Source organism: Canis lupus, chromosome 24 (assembly GCF_048164855.1).
Source record: "Canis lupus baileyi chromosome 24, mCanLup2.hap1, whole genome shotgun sequence".
NCBI classification, from domain to species: domain Eukaryota; kingdom Metazoa; phylum Chordata; class Mammalia; order Carnivora; family Canidae; genus Canis; species Canis lupus.
In genome coordinates, this window is record NC_132861.1 from 41933425 (window position 1) to 41957472 (window position 24048).

Below are 24048 nucleotides of genomic sequence, written 5' to 3' on the forward strand. Positions count from 1 at the left end.
TGCAGCATTATCTACAATAGTCAAGGTATAGAAAGAGCCCAAATGTCCATCAACTGATGATGGATAAAGATGTGGGATATATATCCAATGGAATATTAGATATCAAAAAGGTGGAAATCTTGCCATTTGCAACAATGTGGATGGAACCAGAGCATATTACACTAAATGAAATAAGTCAGAGAAAGACAAATGCCATAGGATTTTGCTCCTGGAATTTAAGAAACAAAACATGAACATAGGAGAAGGGAAGGGAAAAAAGATAAAAACAGGGATGCAAACTATAAGAGGTTCTTAATTATAGGGAACAAACAGGGTTGCTGGAGGGGAGGTGGGTGGGGGGATGGGGTAACTGGGTGATGGGCATTAAGGAGGGAACTTGATGTGATGAGTACTGGGTGTTATATGCAATTGATCACCAAATTCTACGTCTGAAACTAATACACTTTGTTAACTAGAATTTAAATAAAATCTAAAAAAATGTTAATAAATGGATGAGAAGGACATAGTTCTTGTTCTCTTACATTTTCCCATGGTAGTGGACACACAAACATTTATGTTACATTGTGACAGGTGTGATAACAGTGGTTTTGGTAAGTGCTAACTTAGTTTGTTGGAATCCTGCACCCTGGGGAGGCTTTCTCAAGTAGGAGACCGTTAAGCTAGACCTTAAGCAAGACCTCAAGGATAAACAGGCCTATAAAGGAGTATAGGGAGTAGGTCTTTATACAGCAAGTAGATTCAGAAAAAAAAATTCCTGCGTGTTCTTGATGTTACTAATTTGGGGGGGCAACTATAATATAAGTATTGAAAATTATTTCTAGAACCTTAAGCCCAGTAAACATAAATAATCGAAATAAAATACAGGAATGGTCACATTCAGAAAATTGGATTTTCAGTTTTGTCTGTTTTATAACATTTTAATATGGTAAATGCACGGTTTTGTTATCTTTTAAAGATTGCATATATAGAAAGCAGCTTTTGAAAGACTTTTTTTTCTAAGCATTTATCTTTTTTTAATTGTGAAGGAATGCAAACGGGAAAATTTAGAAGAGTGTAGTGGATTGCCATGTACCTGTCACCTAAATTTAACAATATTTTCCCATTGCTTCATATTTTTGGCTAAAGTATTTTAAAAACATGACATTTCCCCCTAAACATATACACATTTCTTTCAAATTAAGAACATTTTCCTGCATAACCATGAAATTATTGTCAGGACTAAAAATGCTAGCAATAATTGACATCACCTAAACCAATCCTTTTTTTTTTTTTTTTTTCTTTTTTTTAGTCTATTTTAAGCAGGCTTTATGCCCAACATGGGGCTTGAATTCATGACCCCAAGATCAAGAGTCATATGCTCCACTGACTAAGCCAGACAGGTGTCCCCCTAAAGCACTCCTTGTACAGGTCTCCCCAGTTCTGTCTACAGAACACACATTTCATTGAACCCTGTCTCTTTATTTATAGTTCCCACAGCCCATCCCACTTTCTATTTTTCCTATATATTTTCTTGCTGAAAATAGGGCTATTGTCTATCTACCACCCTACCGTTTGGATTTGTCTGAGTAAATCCTCTTACCTGGATTGCCTGTAAGCTGGAAACCAGGTCTAAAAACATTCAGGTCATCTGTTTGTTCTTTTTTTTTTTTTTTTTTAAAGTGTAAAGAAATACAGTAAAAAAAAAAAGTCCCATATTTTCACTTCCAGGATATCTTCTGTTCCTTTCTGTCCTCCCTCCATTCCTCCCCATCTTCCTTTTCCTTCACCCACCCCCCCCTTCTCCTTCCACACACAAGAAAATAGAATTTAAAAATGTGACTAGGACAGAAATACGGAAAGATATAAAACAAATTGAAAACTTCCCTCCACCGTTCCTCAAAGCCAACCATGGACGATTGTTTTTACTTTATACATAAAAGTAAAAGTAACTTGGCCTAAATGACTCCTACAGTTTTCTAGACTGTTTTCCATTTTTGAACTTCTAAAGGAGTGTCTTTTAAGTGCATTTCTCAAAGATTCAAACTGCTAATATTTCCATTTTATTACCATTAAATTATACAATTCTATTTCTCCTCTTGGTGACTCCACAGAGACAGCCAAGGAAACCAATGACGATCTGACTGAACCCAACCAGGAGCTCAAGAATCCCGACAAGTAGTAGGCCTAAAAACACTGTTAAATGGATCGTCCGGTGTTTGTTTTCTTTAGAATTGAAGTGTAAGCTGTGTTCTCTCCAGCCACTGGGCATGATGCTGTTCACGGTGAGATTAGTGTAATCAGTAGGAGCTATGCAAGACTCCTTGTAGAACCACTGAAGATTGAAGAACTCTGGATGAGTGTCACTGAAATGAAAGAAATGATAGATTTTCAGGAATATCACTTACCATGAAAAGAATGCATCATCATGCCCAGAAAAGGGCAAGTATAATAAAACAGCAAGTGCTTCAAAATACTGGGCCCAGAAACGATAGCTAAGATCAGGATTTCAGATCCTGTGTCCATGGACTCTGATAGTTATGAAACGAGTATATCTCCTATCATTCAACCAGCATTTCTGTAGTACCTACTCTTAGGTTGAGCTATACAAAATTTTCTATGTCAGAAATGGCTGAATATTATTAATCTCCTATGACTCTAATTATGCAGGAGTTCTACTTTGCTAAAGACATGAGCATTAAGGAGTCCCTCCCCCTTCACAGGGCTCAATTCTTAGTACAAAATCGCAGTGTTGCATCTGTAAACCAGCTATACAACTTTTACTGGCAAAAGTCACGCTAAAAATGTCTGGTTAAAGGGATTTGTACCCATTATAACAAGGTATGGAAAACCAGAGACTTCTAGCTCTAACACGATCTATCCTAAGATGATTTTTTTTTTTTTCTCAGTTTACTACAGAGTAAGGCTAAGTGTTCTTAGAGAGTTTGCATTTCTGGATAGCCACAACTGACATTTATCCTGGGAAGACAACAGTATTTTCAGCACATGGAATAGGAGTATGCTTTTTGCAGTTTTCAGCAAACATAGGATCAGTCTTGTAACTGTTTCTGTGACTGTGTCTCCCCAACTAGAGTGGCTCTTACCTCCAGAGCTTAGCCTGGTGCCTGGTGAGTTATTCTCTCCTAAGGGCTGACTGTGTGTAGCATCTGTGCTTGAAATCTCTTATTTTAAACTTTAAATCTACTGGGAAAGGGAATTTTTTAAAAAAAATTTTTTTGACTCACAGCAACTACAGTATGCAAATTTTGAGAGATTTTTCTTTTTTAAGATAGCAAGATAAAAAGAAAGGGATTTTTTTTCATGTAATTACAAAAGTGAATTCTGGTTATTTTCCAAACTGTGCAATTATATAGATAACTGAGAATTAGATTGTTCTTTTCTTCCAGTTTTACAGATAGTGCCTGGAATTCCAGCACAGAACCATCTTACAAGACCGAAATAAGCCATTTACAAGTAACTCCTCAGTATTGTCACTATACAAGTTAAACTGGGTTCATTCCTATGCCCACAGTATATTTATAGTACATCTACATGAATCCATTGACTGTGTTTGTTTCTTTTAGGACTTATAGGTAAGGCCCTGTATTTTATGTATTGTGTCTTTATTCAATTTTTTAAGTTATAAAGATAACATTTGCTTAGGACTTAGAGGTTGGGTTAGTTCAGAAGTGTAGAAAGCCAGTGCTCCCTTCACTTCCCCAGGACATCCTCCACTGCCATTCCCCAAGTCTCTGCTGTATATTTCTAGAAATTTTTTTAGACACATACATCCATGCAGCCACAGATTTTTTAAAGACAAGGGTAAGGCAGCTGAGTCAACTACTTCTTTTAGATAAGACTCCACCCCCACCCCAAACCATTCTGAATGTAGTGTTTCCTCCATTTCCATGAGATTGTCCAATTGGGGTGAACATGCTTAAATCCCTAATAATCTGTGTTCCAGTCATTCCATCAAAGAACAACATGGCACCAGGTTAGCACCACACTATTTTCATCAAACTAGCTGCAGCACATGAGACAATCTGTGAAAATCAGGATACTCACCTTAAGTTACTGAATGAAAATTCACAATTGGAAGTGCTGTTCCCTTCAGAGTTACAAATGAGGGGACCTTCTATGAGAGCGTGAATAGACACCAATATGCAATACACAGCACCGATGATCGTGATTACATTCAGAAGTGATGACAGAAGCATCTGGAAAGTAAAGGAGGAGCATTGGCACATGTTCTTATGTGTCCCTGGTCTGTTTCAAGAGTCAGCAGCACATGAAAGGCTCCTGATCAACTGCTGCTGGTCTCCAGGCCCTGCAGTCCTAAGTCTTAAGATCTCTGTTTGATCAAGTCTGAATTATCAAAGAACAAGGAAGGCCAAGTCTCTGCCATTTGATTAGGCTCTCTCAAAGATTGTTGGGCTTGCCACTGTCTCCGGAAAATCTACACCTTTATATATCTGAGCCCTGTCCTTTTCAAGGGACCACTGACATCTGGTATCTCCTCCCCATTCTGTGTACTTCCTACTAAACAGAACCTGGATTAGATCTTAACTCCCCATATTTTGGCGTCTGGTCTCCTGACTCCCCAAGTCTTTCATCCAGATTTGGCCCTGATGCTGTGAATGGCTAGTGATCCACATTCTGCAGGGATCAATCAATGGTGTGTTAAGCACAGAGTTTCTCTACCTCAGCACCGCTGACATGGGGCATTTTGTTGGGCCTTTCCGTATATTCTGGGTTGTTTGGTAGCATCCCTGGTCTCTACCCACTAGAGACCAGTAGCAGTCCGTCCACCCTTCCAAATTGTTGATAACCAAAAGTGTCCTGGACACTGCCTAAATGTCCCTCTAGAGAACAGGACTTGCCCCCAGTGGAGAACCATATTGTGTTAGGGAGAAAGATTGTAAACCTTCAAGCATCTTTTCATTTCATGAATGAGAGTCAGAAAAAGCAGAAAAAAGCATGGATTGTGCTAATAGGAAACGTTATGGCCCAAATGAAAGCTGGTATACGTGTATGCTTTCCAAAAAAGCTCTATGTTGTTTCAGTGAAGTTGTTCATCAATGATAATTAAGAATTAAAATTATGCCAAAATGAAGGAATACTTTTCCCTTGATATGCTAATACTGCCACTCCCAGAGGGTTTAGGAGACCCACCTTTAATAAATAGGCAAAATGAATGGCTACCTCATGTACCTTTTATATGTTGTAGGATATTGGGCTTTACATATATTACCTTACTTAACTTTTTCAATAGCCCCAAGAGATAGATACTATGATTCCGACTTTATGGATGAGAAAAATATAATTCAGGAAGGCTGGCAAATGTGTCCAAATCTCACAGCCTGGAAATGCTAGTGCTCAGGTTTTAATCACTACAGCAGAATACTTCCAGCTAAAAGCACAGAATGATGGATTTGGAGTTGAGTTCAAATCCACATTCTTCCACAATACTTGTGGTCTGTGCAAGTTACTTAATTTGCTCGTCAAGAAGTGCACTATTTATTTTTTGGCCATTTATTGTTTCTAACATCTTATCACCACAGGATGGCCCGGCTGTAGGATGTGATTCTGGGGATCTGAATTCCCCTGAGTGGGGGTTCATGTAAATGATTCAGCAAAACCAAAGCATTTGGAAACAAACATCAAGAATTGGACAAAGGGAAGGAGCAAGGAACAGTTAAAGTGTGGGAAATAGTTGGAACAGTTAATACAGGAGAAAAGCATTGGTGACCCCATCTCCCACCCCTTTACTTTATCAGCCTTTGTCGCCTTTATGATGCTTTGGTCTTTTCTAGACTTGGAAGATACATGGTATGACTTAAATACCAGTCTTCCCATGACTATCACAAAGTGAGAAAAGTGTCTACGGACACTTTATTGCATCTAATCAATATAAACTGGAAATTGAAATTAAATAGCCAGCACCATTATTATTAATATAGCATGAGCATTATTATATAGCGACCCTGCCACTCCAGAGTTCCTGTCGCTCCTTGGCACATAATAATCTGTAATGTTGCTGAAGCATGAATTCCAATGATTTTCAAGGTTGGTAGGGGGGTAAAACCTGCTGAGTTAAGCCCAACACCTGCATGAAAAAGTATCTTGGTTTTTCTCTACTTACTGTCCTCCAAAGACAAAAAACATAAGCAATCATTAAAAAGATGACATCATTTAATGGATATGTAGGGGGAGAAGATTCTTAATGGAAATTTGATTTGAGACAAAAATCTATAGAAGTGTTCTGATATTTCAGAGTTCAGGGACTTAGACATATCTCAAGATATCTTTCTCAAGAATGTAAGTACAATACAGAGGTAATACAAAGCCAAACTACAAATTATAATTTAAAAAGAAAAGTGCCAGAGGGGAGAAACAAAACTAATATTTAATGAATATCTATGGTGTATCAGGAACAAAGATGGACTATAAACAATTAGCAAAGTAATTATAATCCTAGATAAATATCAAGTGTCAGAAAATGGTAATTTTTAAAAATATAAATATGTAATACAGATATAAATATGTACACTTTTAAACACTGGTTCTCGTTAGAATCATCTAGGGTGCTTTTGAAAAATGCCGAGTCTCTGGGGGCCACCAGGCATTGATGTTTTTAAGATCATTCTGGATGATTCTAATGTTCTCATAAGGCTGAGCACCACTGCTTTAAAACCTTAAGCTCAGCCAGGATATTTACTATGACTGCTTGTTTATTAATCTACCCCCTTCTTTAGAGAATATGAAAGTCCTCAGCATTACTTAATAACAATGGTTATGGCAAAAATAGTGTAAAGATTGTGAATTTTGGAGTCCAATGGAGTTGGATAAAAATTCACCTACTTACTAGCTATGCTACCATGGCAAATTATTTATTTTCTCTGAGGATCAATTTCTCAGTCAATGAAACATAACCATTGCTCTTTTCACTGGATAAGGACAATTATTCTGATCCTAGCAAACCAATCTCATAGACCTGAAGACACACTTTCCAAAGTCGTTTATACGCACCACAAAAATAACAAGTATTTGAGAATTAAGAAATTGTTTACAACCCTGGATGTGACTTACAAATCTCCTTTCTTTGAAAACCTTTCAGTTAGTGGAACTGAGGATTGAGGAAAGATCTGAAGACTGATTCCAAAGCTAAGTTTTTATAGAAAGGAAGAAAGGAAAGAAAAGAAGAAAGAAGAAAGAAAGAAAGAAAGAAAGAAAGAAAGAAAGAAAGAAAGAAAGAAAGAAAGAAAGAAAGAAAGAAAGAAAGAAGAAAGAAAGAAAGAAAAAAGGACAGACAGATTTCACACTTTCCACATTATCACATAATCATTGTAGATTGCATGTTCCTAAGACTGTGGTCTGCCACTGGCTGGGCAAATACTGATGACTCGAGAAGCTTTGCTGACACATCAGTGATTAACCGTTCCTGTGCCTTGGCTCCAGGCCCAGGGCACCATACTCACTCCAGTTCTGTTGTTGCAGCACGCTCTTTTTCTTGCTGCCAAGGACATTGTTGCTGCTGGAATGACCTGGAAATCACATTAACAGGAAAGATGGATATTATTACTTCTCATCAGATGAAAAGGCAGTCATCTCCACGTCCCACCAGTTGTGGGAAATAGGGCAATATCCCTTGATCTTGGGTACTTTGGGATCCCCATTTCAACCACAAAGATTAAAGGGGGGGAGTGCTGGGGAATTTCAGGATAACGATTTCTAACTCTTCCATCTACATTCTTACTTTACTCTCATCTTTAGAGAGACCTGGATTTTAAATGGATTAGAATGATTTATTTATTCATTATTTTGGAAGGAATATTTCTGAAAGGATTGTTTGCATCATCCAAAATTCCCCCTTTTTTAAAACCTTTTTTCTCGTTCTTCCTCTTCTTTTTTTTTTAAGTTACTATAATCTATGACCACTTCTCCAATTTCCCAAAAATTGTATAAATTAACCTGGCAAGCATCCACAAAGGAAATTATTTGGCTGGCAGCTGGAAACTAAAAATTCTGTCACCACCCTCTCCCAGTTCCCAACCTCCCTCTTACCCCCAGGGTCATCTTGCCAGCTACCAAGGTAGTGACTAGAGAATGACTTTGGGTTCCACATTCTCCTTTCTGCTGATGTACCCATGACAAGTCATGACCTCACTTTACACCGATGTTCAGGAATGCTGCATACAGTGCATTCTATGTCGAAGGAGATGCACATTGCTGAGGAAAACTATAAGAAATGATGCCGCATTATCTGGATTAGGTCTACATTTTCGGTAATATCTAGTCAGCAGCTATGACTAGGAATTCTTACTGGAAAAAGCTTTGTATCATCGAAGAGTGACATATAAATCATTTCCTTCCAGTGTAGAAAGTTTAGCTGTGAGGTTTTTCTGCTCTCTCAGCACAGCTGCTCTGAAACAGTTCTCTCTTTTTCCTTCCACTCTTGTTTTCTAAAGCTTTATTGACTTCTAACCACAGGCCAGGTACTGTTGCTGGTGTCCACCATGTTTCAGTTCATCCCAGCCTCGTAATCTCACAAGGTAGGCGCTAGTATTACTCCCAATTTACCACTGAAAACACTGAGACACAGCAAGTTTTGAGTCACTGGCCTAAGAAAGTGAATGAGTTGAGATCCAAAGCCAGTTATGTGGGTTCCAAAGCCCAGACTCTCAACCATGATTCCATACTGGCCAGTTCTGACAGCTCTCCTCTCTTCCTCCATAGAGTCTATTCATTCTCATCCTTGCCACCCTGCCACCACCACCACATGGTGCATCTCATCATCCTCTATTCTTTCCCTGATGCTTCTTTTCAAGCTCATACCCACCTTTGTTCTTTTAGAACAGGTCTAAGATTTACATCTTACGAGGCAGATTTCCTGACAAACTTCTCCCCACTCTGACCATATTCTGACTCCATGTCATTTTTGGAGAACACGGTCTTGTGATCAAGCTTTGCTTAAATATAGCCTTGAACACCAACACTCATAATTCAGGGGACACAGGTATGTAAGATGGCCCAGGCCATCCGGGTCATACCTGAGAGCCCAGAAGAAAAGGGAAGAGAAATTTTACTTCTTGAATAGGTGTCCACACTACACTCATGGACTAAGCTTCTTTTGTTGTACCCAGAAGCTATATTGTGTTCTGAACTTAAGGAACAAATAATTTAGAACAGAAATTGGCCTGCCATCTCTTTTTTAACACATAAAGTTTTATCAGAATGTAGCCGTGCCCCTTCACTTACATAGTGTGCATGGCTGCTTTGACACATCCATGGTATGGTTAAATAGTTGTGACAGAGTGCCTGGCTCACAAAGCTTAAAATACTATCTGGCTATTTATAAAAAAATTTTCCCAACCCCCGATTTAGAAACTTAATGAATCTGTTAAAGTTGGAACATTAAGTTACAACTCAAATGGTAAGTCATTCCATTGTCCTTATTGATATAAACTAAACTCTTTATTTCAGAGATGCTGGACATTTACTTTCGTAGTTCTTTTCCCTTGCAAAGGTGTTTTATAAGGTAGCAGTGGCTTATAGTATATGAAACTTCACCCAGTTGACTTTATGACATCTTTTTATTTAAGATTTTATTTGTTTATTTGAGAGAGAGGGAGAGAGAGAGAATGAGCTGGGGAGGAGGTGTGGAATGAGAAGTATAAGCAGACTCGCCACTAAGCAGGGAGCCTGACAGAGGGCTCAATCCCAGGACTCTGGGATCAGATCATGACCTGAGACAAAGGCAGATGCTTAACTGACTGAGCCACCCAGGTGCCCCGACTTCATTACATCCTAACACATCTTTGTTACGTCATTATGGGTAACTTGATAATCACTCTATTTCAACCATTTTGCCCATTCAAGGTTTTGGAAATTGGAGGGGCTCTTTATAAGATGGACAGTAAAATGTGATTTTATTTGTTTTCTAAATAATCTCTACACCCAGTGTGGGACTCAAACTCTCAACCCCAAGATCAAGAGTCAAACGTTCCACTGACTGAGATAGTCAAGCGCCCCTGGGCAATAAAATGTGAAAGTGTGTGTGTGTGTGTGTGTGTATGTGCGACTGAATTACAATAAATCATCCAGATAATCTCCTGTGAAAGTGAGTAATTAGGAGAATACTCTTTCTCTTCAATTCCTAAGCACATTTGAATGTATGAGTCTTTGTGAAATTAAATCTTAGTAGACTTTTGTTTTCATATAAAAGTAGTATTGTTCACTTTTTCTTATAGAAACCTGTACTTTTATCCAGCTTTAGAAGTGAGATTGTAAAATATGTTGTATTTTACAAAAATTTAAAAAAATTATAAAATACAATTTTACAAATGAAGTACAAGAAAGCTTTTAAATCATTAAAGCTCTGACAGAATGCAAACTTTGGGGATTTTTCTAAGTACTTGAACATGAGAATAACACACAAAGTCATAGCTCATCATAAATGTAAAAACTATATTTTGAAAATTCTTGTTATACATAATACCTTCTAATTTCTTCAACAATTTGTTCCCTGTTAAGACCTTAAGAATTGATAAATTATCATTATGTAATAAGTGTAGTGTACCCAATGAATAAGCATGATTAAGCTCAGACTTCCAGCTAATCTCTTTATAAAAATAAAATGGCCTTTATGTTTTTTAGAGAAAACATTTCAAGTCTTGTTTCTTAGTATCTGAAAAAAAATAACATGTATTGATTTTTCCACTTAGCAGACAATGATTGAAAATAATTACGTAACATCTACTCAGTCATGGTTTCAAAAGATAAAAAGGTTCATGTCTCTTTTCACTAAATCATAAAACCACAAAATGAATGTGTATTTTATGATGTAATCAATAATGAATTCCATAGATATTAATAGCTACTTCCTGCAAAATCTCCTATTTTTGAAGAAAATTTAAAATACCATAGCAATTTTAGAAAGATTTCAAGAACTATGACAAGAGTTCTATCACAGGCAGTGAATGCTTCCTAATTAAATTTTCTGTGTGTTTACAAGTACATGAAGAGGTCAGTATTTTGAATGATTCCCTTTGAAAATAATATTCTTCTACATTCTATATATAGCCGAGGATCATGAAGATGTATCTGTACTTTGAGCCCTTTTACCACCTACCAGTTTGCTTGCGAGCCTAGTCTAGAGTTTGAAACTCAGTCTATAAAATGCCTATTGAAATTTTTAAGGAGTTGTTTGCTGCCTTGATAATGCTCCACAGTACTGTGTAATAGAGGTCCCTCACGTGATTCTGGTCCTGCATTAATATTTATTGAGGATGATAAAGTAAATGCAGTCATAGGACAGGAAGTCCAGATTGTCTGGAACTTTTCACAGATTTATATCACCTTTATATGCTTCAGTTTTCCTAGTCACTTAAATTTATGGATTAGGTTATGGATTTCATCTTTCCCCTTTATCAACTGGGGACAGGTCTTCAGGATTATGGTGCTAAAGGTGGTGGAAAACAGAGCTTTGGGATCAGATAAATCTGGAATTGAGTTTCACACCTATTGTGTGCCTTGTTAACATTCTTAACCTTCTGTTTGCTGATCTGCTAAAATGCCAATGATTATCTGCTTAGATTATTAGATGAAACGAGATGTGTAAAGTATGAACCCAGTGGCTGACACTTAAGAGTACTCTCTGTGTACACTTCTCTGTGTCTTCACTCCCTCCTCTTCCTCCTCTCCCTCCACCAACATAAAAGAATGTAGGTGTGTGCCATCACCACCTCAGTCCCTGTTAATGCTAGCAAGAAACTGTTTTTATTTATTTTTATTTTTTTAATAAATTTATTTTTCATTGGTGTTCAATCTGTCAACATACAGAATAACACCCAGTGCTCATCCTGTCAAGTGCCCCCCTCAGTGCCTGCCACCCAGTCACCCCCACCCCCCGCCCACCTCCCCTTCCACCACCCCTAGTTCGTTTCCCAGAGTTAGGAATCTTTCATGATCTGTCTCCCTTTCTGATATTTCCCACTTATTTTTCCTCCTTTCCCCTTTATTCCCTTTCACTATTTTTTATATTCCCCAAATGAATGAGACCATATAATGTTTGTCCTTCTCCTATTGACTTATTTCACTCAGCATAATACCCTCCAGTTCCATCCACATCGAAGCAAGTGGTGGGTGTTTAAGAATACCCACCTTCTTAATAAAGAAGAAGCAAGTGGTGGGTGTTTAAGAATACCCATCTTCTTAATAAAGAAGATGTGGTTTAAGAAGCTGTTTTTAATTGAGATGGGGTTTGTAGTAGAGCCAATTTATATTTAAAGTGACATGAGTTATCCTAAAAGGATTGTTTTAACTAAGGAACTTTTAGGGGCTTCATGGCAATTGCCATGGTTGGTTAGACTTGGACAGCTGTTCCTGGCTTCTGGTTCTAAGCAAAATTCAAGGAAGCTCATGCTATTTAAGTAGATAGAAGAGAGAAGCTTCTAGAAGGGTAGAAAGCAGACACAAAGATTGGCAATTGCATCATGGTTGGGTACTGTTAGTCACTTTCTCTCAGCCTGGAAGAGAACTCTCAGGGTTGCTTGAAGAAATAGCCCTCTACCTGAAGCAAGGTGAATAGATTGCTCACTCACGATGTTAAAGGGAAAGAAACCATCAACTTTTGGAGAATGCTTCCTAAAATGGCTTTTTGGTGTCAGAGTGGTCTCAAATCCAGTGTGCCAGCTGAAGCGCCAATTTTTATCTGAAGTTTAATATATAATAGACCCAAGAGTGTTTTCATAGAAGTCTGAGATAAGACCAGTGGTGGTAACTCATCATCACTGAAACACATACATACACACATCCAAACAAAAGCTCCTTTCCTGACATTAAGACTCCCGTTGGTAGCACTTCCCACTCCCATATTTCTGTGCATACTTAGAAACTAGTATTGGCAAAGGAAAGCTGAAGGAATGGATTCAAAACATCTTGAACACTAACTAGAAAGCTTAGAAGAGCAGAGTAACATGTGAAGAAATATGATAGGCAACAATCCAACCAACTTTTATCAGATTATTAATTCTTTTTGCCCAAGCTCCCTAGTCTGTACCACAGTTTATTTAAATTGTCATTCTTCACTGATGCCAGCATAAATTAATACCACTCCACTGCCCCTGACAGTATCCTGAGCCAAGATATAGCCCACCGTAAAGCTGAAAGATGGTGTTTAGGAGTTTGGTAAAATAGGTCTTTCTCCAAATCAAGCCAAATAAATGTTACTCACCATTAGACCTGCTCCTATAATTCCTGGGAACCACCACTCAAAGCAAGAGATGGGGTTGTGAAAAAATTGGCCTTCATCCACAAAGTTGACAATGAGAGGGATTGCATTGAGAACTATTCCGAATAGAAGTAGAACCAGCAAGCTGAATCCATTGCAGGATGTCCATCCTTCACAGCAGGTCATGGTCACCCCCTGATTCAATTAGAAACTCAAAGTGGCTGTTTGTGTGGTGCCGTCTTGCCTTTTATCCTGACTGAGCCTTCTAGTTAAAGTTTAGAACTTATGAAAAATAATTGCGAGAAGTAGTTCAGAGTCCAGTAGGGCAGGGCATTATTAGAGAACTGTTACAGGAAGTAAAGGGATTTTTTTTGTAGTTCAATATATATACATATATATACGTTTTTATGAGCCATTTATAGTTTATACAACAATATCGCCATGATATACACAAAAATTTCCTGACAATGGTTATTAAAAACAGCTGCTCCCACCCACCCCCCCTTATGTCCACCCCAATGTTCAATCTACACTGACTTAATCCTGAAGTGTAATCCAGTAAGACTGAAGACAAAACACTTCAGGTCCAGGGTAAGATAATAAAATATCCAGAAGCCTCCTGGATCCTTGGATTGATTGACATCAATAAGAGAACCAATTTTTGATGTTATTAAAGAAACGTGTTCATCTCCAATGACAATTTCAAAGTCCTGCCAGCCTACCCTATCCTCTCTGGTTATTCCGCTGCCATCAATTATTCTCTGTATCTCCATCACACTTTTATGTACATGAGCCTAATCATGTCATCATTTATGTAATTGCTGTTGTTGGCTTATCTCAATTTCCCATCAGGTGGGAACTGAAAGTTCGGGAACCCATGGTAAAACTTGCCCTTGTGAGCCTCGTAATAATGCAGATAAAGGTCACTCTGTATGGCTCCATGGGGGAAGGAAGGGCGGGAAAAATATCTGTAGTTTCTGTTAGATACATTTTTGCAAGAAAATAAAGAGGTGAAAATTTAAAAGAAAAGAGAAAAGAAAAAAAAAAGGGTGTTTCCTTAATACATTTTACTAATATACCTTATAAAAAGTAAAAACAAGAATATCTACTTTATATAAAGTATATTTTCCTGTTGTATTGATATTATTACCCTCCATGGAAGTTCCTTATTTTGAAAATGTCCAATAAGAAAATGAACTTATACAAAACAGAGAAAATATTTTTCTATGCTGCAGATGTTTTTGATTAGTCAAAATGTTAGGGTTTGGTTTCAGGCTGTATGCTCACACAAAATTCAGAATTTTTTTTAAGTCATATTATTCCAGTCTTATAGATGAATGCATTTCAAGGTGACCCACCTAAGGCTAGAAGGAGTTTCTGTTAATATTTAAAGACTGACGGTATTCAAGTATGGAAACCAGAATGAAAGAGGAATAGGGCAAAGATGGAGAGGGAGATTATCACGACTTATTTTCTTTGAACCTTGAGCACTTATTTGATTATGCACAGTACATTCCTGGCCTGTGGTTTCATGATGTCTCCCTACTAGTTTGTGAGGGCCTCAAGAAAAGTTTTCACAGTTGGGATAGGCTTTTAAATACAGAGGTTCTCACTCATGCTAATTGGCCATCATAGATCACCAGGAGGGCTCTGCTTATGACAGTTACTGAAAGATTCAGGGAACACAAACCATTTCCTTCCCAGCTTTCATAATTGTGGAGACAGAGTAAAAAGATGTGGTGAGCCAAATACTGGGTCCTAACATTTCTTATCTAGAAAAGATCCACATCACTCCTTTTCACATTTTCTTGGCCCAGTGGTCACTCAGTTTTGCTTGAGTTCAAGTGAGTGAGAAATACAAACCAATAACCAATGTATGTCCAGAGGAGAGTCAAACATTAGGCCGCTCTAATGCGACCATGCCTTCCTTCTGCTTCTGAGTAATCCCCTTTCTAGCCCAGAGCGCAGATTCAGCAGATCCTGTTGGGAGTGATGAATGAATGGATGAGTGAATGCAGAAGTGGAGTCAGTGTCATCCATAAGCTCAGGGGTCATGGTCTTAGAGAGAGGTCTTCTATCATATGATTTGTATACTTCTGCATGGTTGAGGCACACCAACCTACGGAAGCAGGAGAGCACATTGCACATGTTCCACTGGGTGACCCTGAAACATTAGTTCCAGTTTGGAGTCCAAGCAGAAAATGACTCTTTGTACCAAACAGATTAAAAATACCCCATCCATCAAAAATAAAAATACAAGACAGGAAACAACAAATGTTGGAGAGGATGTGGAGAAAAGGGAACCGTCTTGCACTGTTGGTGGGAATGTGAACTGGTAAACTCTGGAAAACTGGGTGGAGGTTCCTCAAAGAGTTAAAAATAGAGCTACCCTACAACCCAGCAATTGCACTACTGGGGATTTACCCCAAAGATACAGATGCAGTGAAACAGCAGGACACCTGCACCCCAATGTTTCTAGCAGCAATGTCCACAATAGCCAAACTGTGGAAGGAGCCTCGGTGTCCATCGAAAGATGAATGGATAAAGAAGATGTGGTCTATGTATACAATGGAATATTCCTCAGCCATGAGAAACGACAAATACCCACCATTTACTTCAACGTGGATGGAACTGGAGGGTATTATGCTGAGTGAAATAACTCAATCAGAGAAGGACAAACATTATATGGTTTCATTCATTCAGGGAATATAAAAAATAGTGAAAGGGAATAAAGGGGAAATGAAAGAAAATGAGTGGGAAAAATCAGAGAGGGTGACAAAACAAGAGAGACTCCTAACTTTGGGAAACGAACAAGGGGTAGTGGAAGGGGAGGTGGGCAGGGGGATGGGGTGACTGGGTGATGGGCACTGAGGGGGGCATTTGAAGGGATGATCACTGGGTTTAATACTATATGTTGGCAAATTGAACTCCAATAAAAAAATAAAATTAAATAAGTAAGTAAGTAAATAAATAAATAAATTTAAACTTAAAAAAAAAAAAAGAATACCTCACTCATTGCCACAGCACACCACTGATAATGATGGAAGGAGCACCAGTACAGAAGACCACACTACAGTGGCAATGCGAGAAAGGGAATACTTCTATCATATGATTTGTATACTTCTGCATGGTTGAGGCATCTAGAATAATTTCATATTTATTTTATAAAAATTAACAATGAAAAACTACCATCCGGGGGGCACCTGGGTGGCTCAATTGGTTAAACGTTAGACTCTTGATCTCAGGTCAGGTCTTGATCTCAGGGTCATGAGGACAAGTCCCATACTGGGCTCCACATCATGTGTGGAGCCTTCTTAAAACAAACAAAAATCACTACCATCCTGTCAAATTACACAAATTATATGACTCTGGAATTATTATGGAATTATAATAATATATATGTAAATTATGTTTATCACTGAGATGACTGCATGGGACGAGATAGTTACCTATTTTTGGATGTGGACTTTGCAATTTCAGATCCTCTCCAGGCTTCATAAAGAGCTGAATTAAAGAACTGTTTAGGTACTAGTTTATTCATAGGGACCTGAACTCGTCAGACTCTACCCGACTTCTAGACTCTAAGACCAAAACTAAGTAGCATGCTCTGCTTGTGGCCATAACAAAACGTATTTCCACTTGGGTGTGGTACTCTTTATAGTTGTGGCTAGAAGTAGGTATCTGAAAAATGTAAAAATGTAGAAATACAGTCTGTATTATGAAGGGGGAGATGTTTAGGAATAAAGTAGAAAGAGCAAGTTGCTTACAAATGAAGAGAAGGAGCATAGCAGACAACTTTTAAGATTCCTTTCTGACCCATATGCTTCCTTCTGTAAGAACAACCCCCACAGCTTACATGAGTAGACCTCCTGTATTCTCATTTGTACTACGGCACTTTGCTCCCCTGGTCATTACTAATTGGGATACCAGTAGATATAGAAGCTTAGCTCTTCCCATCTCTCCCAGGAGTTCAGAATTGAAAAAGATACTAGTTTTTCTCTTATGTATTTGGAAGGGCATGCTTATTAATTAGGATTACATATTAGTTGCATATAAAAAGAACTTCAAAAGAACAATGGCTTAAGTAAGATAGAAATTAGTTCTTCACAAGAAGTCTGGAGGTAGGTACTCAAGAGCCAGAATAATAGCTCCACTTCCTCAGAGATCCTTCCAGCTTATGGATCCACCATCTCTTTGATCCCTTCATTCTCGTGCTCGAAATATGGTGGCCATAGCACGAAGCATCATATTTGTTCTCCACTCAGAAGGACAAAGGAAGAGAAGAGGCCCACCTTCATCCTTCTAAAGAGCCATCTCATTGGCTAGAATATAGCCATGCGACAACATTTAGCTGCAAGACAGTCTGAGGATTAAGTAATATTATTTCCAGTGATTTGTGCCAAGTTAAAATGGGCTGGGGAGGTAGGAGGCAGATGGTACTAGGAGGGCAGGTAGCAGTCTCTACCAGGGACGCAGAGAAAGAGTAGCTGCCTGGCTTCTCAAAGGCTTTCTTCATGATTCCTACCATATGAAGACTGATTGTAGGTTCTGTCTCTGGTTTCTGTCAGATGGGTTTACAAGACCAAAATAATTATTATACTACAAAGACTCCTCTATATTATCATCACATGCCCCCCTTTACACTATTTTAAATGTTTTTCTGCTTTTTACAACCCCCCCCCCAAAAAAAGGCTAAAACTGAATGTTATAAAAACCAAAGATAGGAAAGAACAGAAGTAATTTCTCACGTGCCATGTGGAGCAACAAGAGTTTGGAAAAAAGGAAGGATTCCATTAACATGGGCAAGGGAACTAGGATTCCTCTCAGCTTTGGAGGGTGGCTAGAATTTGACACAAAACAATGGTGAGGGGCATTCCGTGTACCAGTGTCAGTTGCAGAAAACCAAACCTTAGAGATACAGTTGGGAGATTTTGTGTACAAAATTATTAGGAGGCTTGGAGGGGCAGGTTCTAGCCTGACTTGAAGAAATGCCTCCTGGGACATGATGGCTGAATGGACTGGTGGGAAGTTGTTGCACCTGAGGTAGTCAGAAGGGAGAGAAATCAAGAAGCACCTTCTGGAATAATTGAATTCAAGCATATACTACTAGAGCTATGGTCCGGGAAGCCACGGCCACTGTTGCTGCCACTGACCCTCCACAACATCCAGCCACCTCAAGGCTAGTGGCTGGATCTTGAATCGCCGAATTTGACTTCTGCTGTTTTTTTTTTTTTTTAAAGATTTTATTAATTTATCAATGAGAGACACACAGAGAGGCAGAGACAAAGGCAGTGGAAGAAGCAGGCTCCCTGCAGGGATCCTGATGCGAGACTCCATTCCAGGACCCCAGGATCACTCCCTGAGCCGAAGGCAGACACTCAAACACTGAGCCACACAAGCATCCCGACTTCTGCTGTTTTATTAAAAATATATCTATATTTAGGGAAATTTGAGAACACTAGAACTTAAAAGTAATGTATGGTAAATAACTGATATAAGTGGGAATATAAGTGCAGAAGTTCCACAAACACTAAATATTTCAAAAGAATGAAATATATGAAAAAACATCATTTTTATCCCACTGAGTTCATTTATATCAATTTTTACACCCTCAGGAATGAGCTTTGGCCTTTTTTTTTCTCAGTGTGGATTTTGATTGATAGCTCATATAGGATTGAGAATTAATTTCAGATTTGTATATTGATATATATGTGTGTGTATATGTGCACACACATATGTATAAACAAATTTTAATAGCCAAAGTAAATAGAGGAATCTGTGAGGCAGGGAAAATGTGAATTTAATTTTGAGAATCTAATAGATTCATATGCTGCTAAAGCCATAAAGGTCATCAGAAATTCTTAGTTCAATCTATAGATGAGTAAGGAAGATAGTAAGACTCAAGGCGGCTAAGGAAACTTATTCATGGTCAGGTTGCGCTGGCGGGCCATGAACTTGAATTTGGGACTTCTGACTTCTAATCACCTGTCTATTAAATTACAAGCTTGATATTTATGAACGAGAAGAGACAAAAGTTCAGAAAGTCTAAACATCTAAGCGCAGCGGTGAGCCTGTCCCCAACCTCCCCAGAGGCCAAGCCCCTTGCTTAGGAGCAGCACTGCTTCTTGCAGCAGCACTTCTGCTGGCAGCACTTCTGCTGGCAGCAGCCCTTCCCGCACCCACAGGAGCTGCACCCGCACGAGCTGCACCCGCAGGAGCGGCGGCAGCAGCAGACCACGGGGACACTGCAGCAGCCCCCACAGCAGCCGCAGCAGCAGGGGCAGCAGGACGAGCAGCAGCCCACCCGGTAGCACCTGCAGGTGGTACAGCTGCCCCCGCAGCCCCCGCAGCCTCCACAGCCTCCGCAGCTACCGCAGCCTCCGCAGCCTCCGCAGCCTCCGCAGCCACTGCTGCAGCCACCGCAGCCTCCACAGCCACAGCACCCCATGGTGTCAGTAGAGAGGACTCAGGACAGGTGAGGAGGGCGATCAGGAGAGGTCGAGGGGGGTCTGATGCCGCCTTCTGCTGGGGGACCCCCTTATATACCAACTTCGGCTGGGGCCGGACCCAAGCACTTGAGTAGTTCCTTGTTGTTGTTTATTTCACTTTCCCCGGGCACATTTTTGCAATTCCTCTGGTTTACTTCCTTAAGAAATTTTGGCCTCCCAAAATAGGCCATTTGAGTTCTGAATTCATGCATTCCAGACATATTTACAATAGGACTGGGAGGGCCTGAAGTATTTTATTTTATTTTATTATTTTATTTTATTTTATTTATTGATTGATTGATTGATTGATTGTATTTATTTATTCCTGAGACACAGAGAGAGAGGCAGAGACACAGGCAGAGGGGGAAGCAGGCTCCAGGCAGGGAGGCCGATGTGGGATTCGATCCCGGGTCTCCAGGATCCGGCCCTGGGCCCAAGGCAGATGCCAAACCACCGAGCCACCCGGGGATCCCCAGAAGTATTTTAGTGTCATCCTTAGTTTCCGCGCCACCAATGCCAGGCTGACTGTGACGTCTTGGCCTGTGAGCACGGATTAGAAGCACGACGGCTGACCTTTCCACGTTTTACTCAGCGTCCTGGGGGATCCAAGAGACGGAACAGAGGAAAGCCTTCCGAGGCCGACGTCCCTGCCGACCGGAGGTGTCAGACCCTTGGCCGTTTCCAAGCCTCCGGTGCCCCCGCCTCAAGGAGAAGCGCCTGTGGGGCCTCCCCATCCTCCGTGCCTCCCGCTGTCCTGGGTGGGAGCTCAGCTTCTCCAAATAAACTGAGATATGATGAGAGTCGCGCCAACTTATTAGTAAAAAGAAGGTAGCAGGAAGAAGAGTCTCGGCATTGCGAGGCCCTGGGCCCTGGAGTCGAGCTTGGGGGGGGCTGGGTCACCTCAAGCTGTGTGCGCCCCAGAACCTGGCCCCGCAGGCTGTGGCCCTGGCCGCTGGGCCTCTGCAGCCCAGGAGTGGGAGCCCTGAGCCTGGTGGCTGGGAAACACGACGGCAGGAAGAGTTGGAGACTGTGCCCGAAATCAGGTCCTCCTTGGCGGATGACACACGTATTACCTTCAAGACACAACAGAGCGAAGTACAAGGAAAGCTTGTTTGTAAGCAGCCGAGTGGGAGCGTGGGGACAAACAAGTCATTTCAGTGCCACGTAATGAGGCCTGTTGGGAAGGCAAGTCCCAGGGACAGGCCCTCCCCTCACACAGGAGGTCTGGGCCCGGTGGGGGGCCCTCCTCGATCATCGCCCCAGTCTTCCATGTACCGAGGGTACCCCTCTATCAGGGCAGGAGGGTCTCTGGGCCCTGCACGTTAGGGTCCCTGTGCCACCAGCACACAAACTTAATCCCCTGAAGCACACGAGGGTCCCTCTGCCACTGAGGGGCCGGAGCTGAGCCTGCGAGAGGCCAGCATCTGCTGGGTGAGATGCCCAACCCGCTCAGGCCCCAGGGAGGTGGGGTGTCCTCAGCCCCTGCCCTGTGTCCCTGTCCCCGAGCTCACTGCCTCTGTCACGGAGGTGTGAGGGCCAATTGCTTCAGGGTTTGTGTGGCGGAAACACAGGCAAGGGAAACGACAGATTTACTTGGTAAATCTCTCTCAGCACCAATACAGACTATTCTCGTATAATCAAGTCTCCCTTCCGGTCAGCAGGGGCAAGCATCCACTGTCAAACTTCTCCTTGGGCTCTAAATTAGTCATTCCAGGGGGGCTCACGTGTCAGGATGGTGTTTGCAACAGTGGCAGGAAGTCGCTGAGCAATGTTGACAAGATTACCCAATTCATATTCCTCTTAAATTTGCTTACATGTCATTCTAGAATAATGGGCCTGAAAGAGCCTATCCGATGCTTTACTTTGGGCAAGGAATGGACATCGGACACTAGACCTGGGAATACTTTTACCCTCTTCACCTATTTGCCAAAATTTAATTACCTTAAAACATTTCAGCTTTATTTAATTTTTATTAAAATGTGGATCTTCATTAATTATAAGTTGATCTTTTAATTTTGTAAGTAATCCTGCAGGTTTCCTTTTTTTTCAAGAAAGTTAATTTTTAAATATGTGAAAACTAGTTCAAAATTGTTTTACTTTTACAATCCTATCTTTTGTTCTTTTGATGAAATATATTCCCATTTTGTATAGTTTAAATACTATTGCATTTCATTTTTAATCCTTTAGGCCAGTCCCATTAATAGATCACAAGGTATTTTTTTTTTATCACAAGGTATTTTTTAAACCACTGTGATCATAAATACTTAATTTGTTGAATGAAGGTAAGAGAAAATGTTCTGCAATAAAGATATAATAATTTATGAATTATGTGTATCTCTATTTTACTACTCAAACAGCCTGACCCATCAACACAATACCCAGCCATAGTGCAACAGTAATTAAATCCAGCTGACTTGGACATCTTGCCAAAAATCCACAGATTTACACAGATTTTTTTCATTCGGTTGTTATAAAGGTATATTTGACAAGGCAGAAGGATAGAGCATATTTTAACAATCTGCTAGTGTGATTTATCACTTTTTGATGCTGAGACATGCAGTCTGCACACTTTCATTTGTGTTCAAATCTTGGCCCTGCAAATGTTGGGGCTGGGAGTGCGTGCAAACGAAAGTGGAGGGCATCCACCAGCCCAGAGCGATGGTGGAGTGAGGTTGGAATATAGGGGGCCGGGAGGAGCTGGCTGGAGATCAGTTGGGAATGCAGGGGCCACACTCCAGAAAGGCTTGAAAATCACCCTCGACCCTTTGCATTCATCCTGTGGGTGACTGTTAGTCACGGGAGGAGGAAGTCCCAGTAGTCCAGGGAACGGGTGAATTGTTCTTCCCACTGGGCGGGCAGTTATGATGCTCAGAAACATGTCTTCTGGGAGGGAAACCCCAAGACACTATTTATTCCTCTTCGGTCAAAGGATGGGAGGCAGGGCTTGAATAGGTCCATTTCAAGTCTTGCTTTCATATGGAGTTACCCTCTTTTATTTATTTTTTTAAAGATTATATTTATTTATTCATGTGACACAGAGAGAGAGGCAGAGACATAGGAAGAGGCAGGAGAAGCAGTCTCCATGCCAAGAGCCCAATGCGGGACCCTGGGATCATGCCCTGAGCCAAAGGCAGAGATGCTCAACTGCTGAACTACCCAGGCATCCCTGGAGTTACCCTCATTTAGAAAAATAGGGGCTGGCTGTTGTTTTTCCCAAAAATGTTGTTTTTCCCAAAATCACCTGAGGGTAAAAAACAACAAAAACAAACAAACAAACAAACAAAAAAAAACCCTGAGAAAAAAGAGCACATTCTTTAAAATGGAATATCTGGTAATAAAATAAAATAAATAAAATAAAATAAAATAAAATAAAATAAAATAAAATAAAAAATAAAATAAAATAAAATAAAATGGAATATCTGGTCATTCATTCTATTGTTCAGGGGATGCTTTAGTATTAAGTACCTTTGGAGTGAGTGTTGCTGGATGTGAAATTTGGAGGGGTCCACGATGTATTAGGAAAATGCACTGGGGGTGGGAGGCAGCCCCCTTCTAGGTGTTTGGCTTGTGCAGGTTCCTCTAGCATCATGTGATGTCCTCACAAATAGTTTCTTTCTGTCTAATGTTGCCATTGTGTGGTCATTCCCCTGATCCTATATCACATGGAGAAAGTTACTCACAGAAAATAAACATTATTAACTTAATGGGATCCCAGGTTTAGTCCACCATCAACATCCATCTTCCTAAAATGTTCAGCTCTGCCCCTAGGCTCAACTTGGAGCGATAAAACAAGAGCTTGCTCTTGCCACCTTCTTACCCAGAGGAAAGAGGAGTATTGAGGGAGGGGCATGGATTAGGGTGAAGGGGTAATTGGGAACACACCAGTGATTATTTTGAAGTCTTGCATCTCCTCTATGGCAGAGCAATAATAAAAGCCTCCAGGAATGATTTTGAGTAGCAGTTCTAATAGAGTCATTCGTTATGTATCAGCAGTAAGTACTCCTGAGCGAGATGATAGTGGGTGGTCTTGCCCCTGGAGGTAGTTTCTTCCATACAGTTTCTAATCCAGTGACCACCATCGTTTAGACATAAAGTATTTGATCTTGCAGTTTTGTGCACATAGACGCGCGTATGACGATTGTGTAGAGTCATGAAAACTTATCAGTCATTGAAGTGTTGGTTGAAGGACAGCTCATTGGTTAATACCTTCAACAAATACTTACTGAGAACCTACTGTGTAGGCTCTGGTCTAAGCAAATGGAATAAACCAGTGAAAAAAATCCAACACAGATCCCAGAGCCACGAAGTTTCCACACTCATGGGAAGAAACAAAACATAAATAGAATGCATCAA

General features: G+C 40.2%; 2 protein-coding genes and 1 pseudogene across 3 annotated transcripts; 1 reads left to right on the top strand and 2 right to left on the bottom strand.

Annotated features, from left to right (window-relative positions):
* Window positions 1–1789: 1789 nt before the first annotated feature.
* LOC140616106 (uncharacterized) lies at window positions 1790–22020 on the top strand. 2 transcript variants are annotated; one of them, XM_072796508.1, is made up of 4 exons: window positions 1790–8261; window positions 8467–8528; window positions 19393–19682; window positions 20288–22020. In XM_072796508.1, exons 1-4 carry the CDS (start codon window positions 8134–8136, stop codon window positions 20525–20527), a joined length of 720 nt encoding a protein of 239 aa, XP_072652609.1. In that variant the 5' UTR covers window positions 1790–8133; the 3' UTR covers window positions 20528–22020. The 2 variants fall into 2 exon arrangements, 1 of the variants encoding a protein (XP_072652609.1); XR_012016635.1 differs by lacking the exons at window positions 1790–8261; window positions 8467–8528 and having other exon boundaries at window positions 11919–19682; window positions 20032–22020.
* TM4SF20 (transmembrane 4 L six family member 20) lies at window positions 2017–8124 on the bottom strand. Its single transcript, XM_072796509.1, has 4 exons — window positions 8041–8124; window positions 7455–7520; window positions 4042–4193; window positions 2017–2342 (listed from the first exon to the last, which is right to left on the bottom strand). The coding sequence occupies exons 1-4, from the start codon at window positions 8050–8052 to the stop codon at window positions 2054–2056; spliced, it is 519 nt and encodes a 172-aa protein (XP_072652610.1). The 5' UTR covers window positions 8053–8124; the 3' UTR covers window positions 2017–2053.
* On the bottom strand, window positions 13735–15355 carry LOC140616554 (protein mago nashi homolog pseudogene; annotated as a pseudogene).
* Window positions 22021–24048: the final 2028 nt, after the last annotated feature.

What these genes read in the sequence shown, in the direction of transcription:
- TM4SF20 (XM_072796509.1), bottom strand. An exon ending in GCTGCAACAACAGAACTGGA is followed by an intron (nt 4,194 to 7,454) that starts GTGAGTATGGTG and finishes TTTACTTTCCAG; the next exon opens with ATGCTTCTGTCATCACTTCT. An exon ending in TTTTCATTCAGTAACTTAAG is followed by an intron (nt 2,343 to 4,041) that starts GTGAGTATCCTG and finishes CTTTCATTTCAG; the next exon opens with TGACACTCATCCAGAGTTCT.
- LOC140616106 (XM_072796508.1), top strand. Translation starts at nt 8,134, where the DNA reads ATGACCTCACTTTACACCGATGTTCAGGAATGCTGCATACAGTGCATT. An exon ending in CAGCCTCGTAATCTCACAAG is followed by an intron (nt 8,529 to 19,392) that starts GTAGGCGCTAGT and finishes CCGCACCCACAG; the next exon opens with GAGCTGCACCCGCACGAGCT. An exon ending in GTAGAGAGGACTCAGGACAG is followed by an intron (nt 19,683 to 20,287) that starts GTGAGGAGGGCG and finishes CGTTTTACTCAG; the next exon opens with CGTCCTGGGGGATCCAAGAG.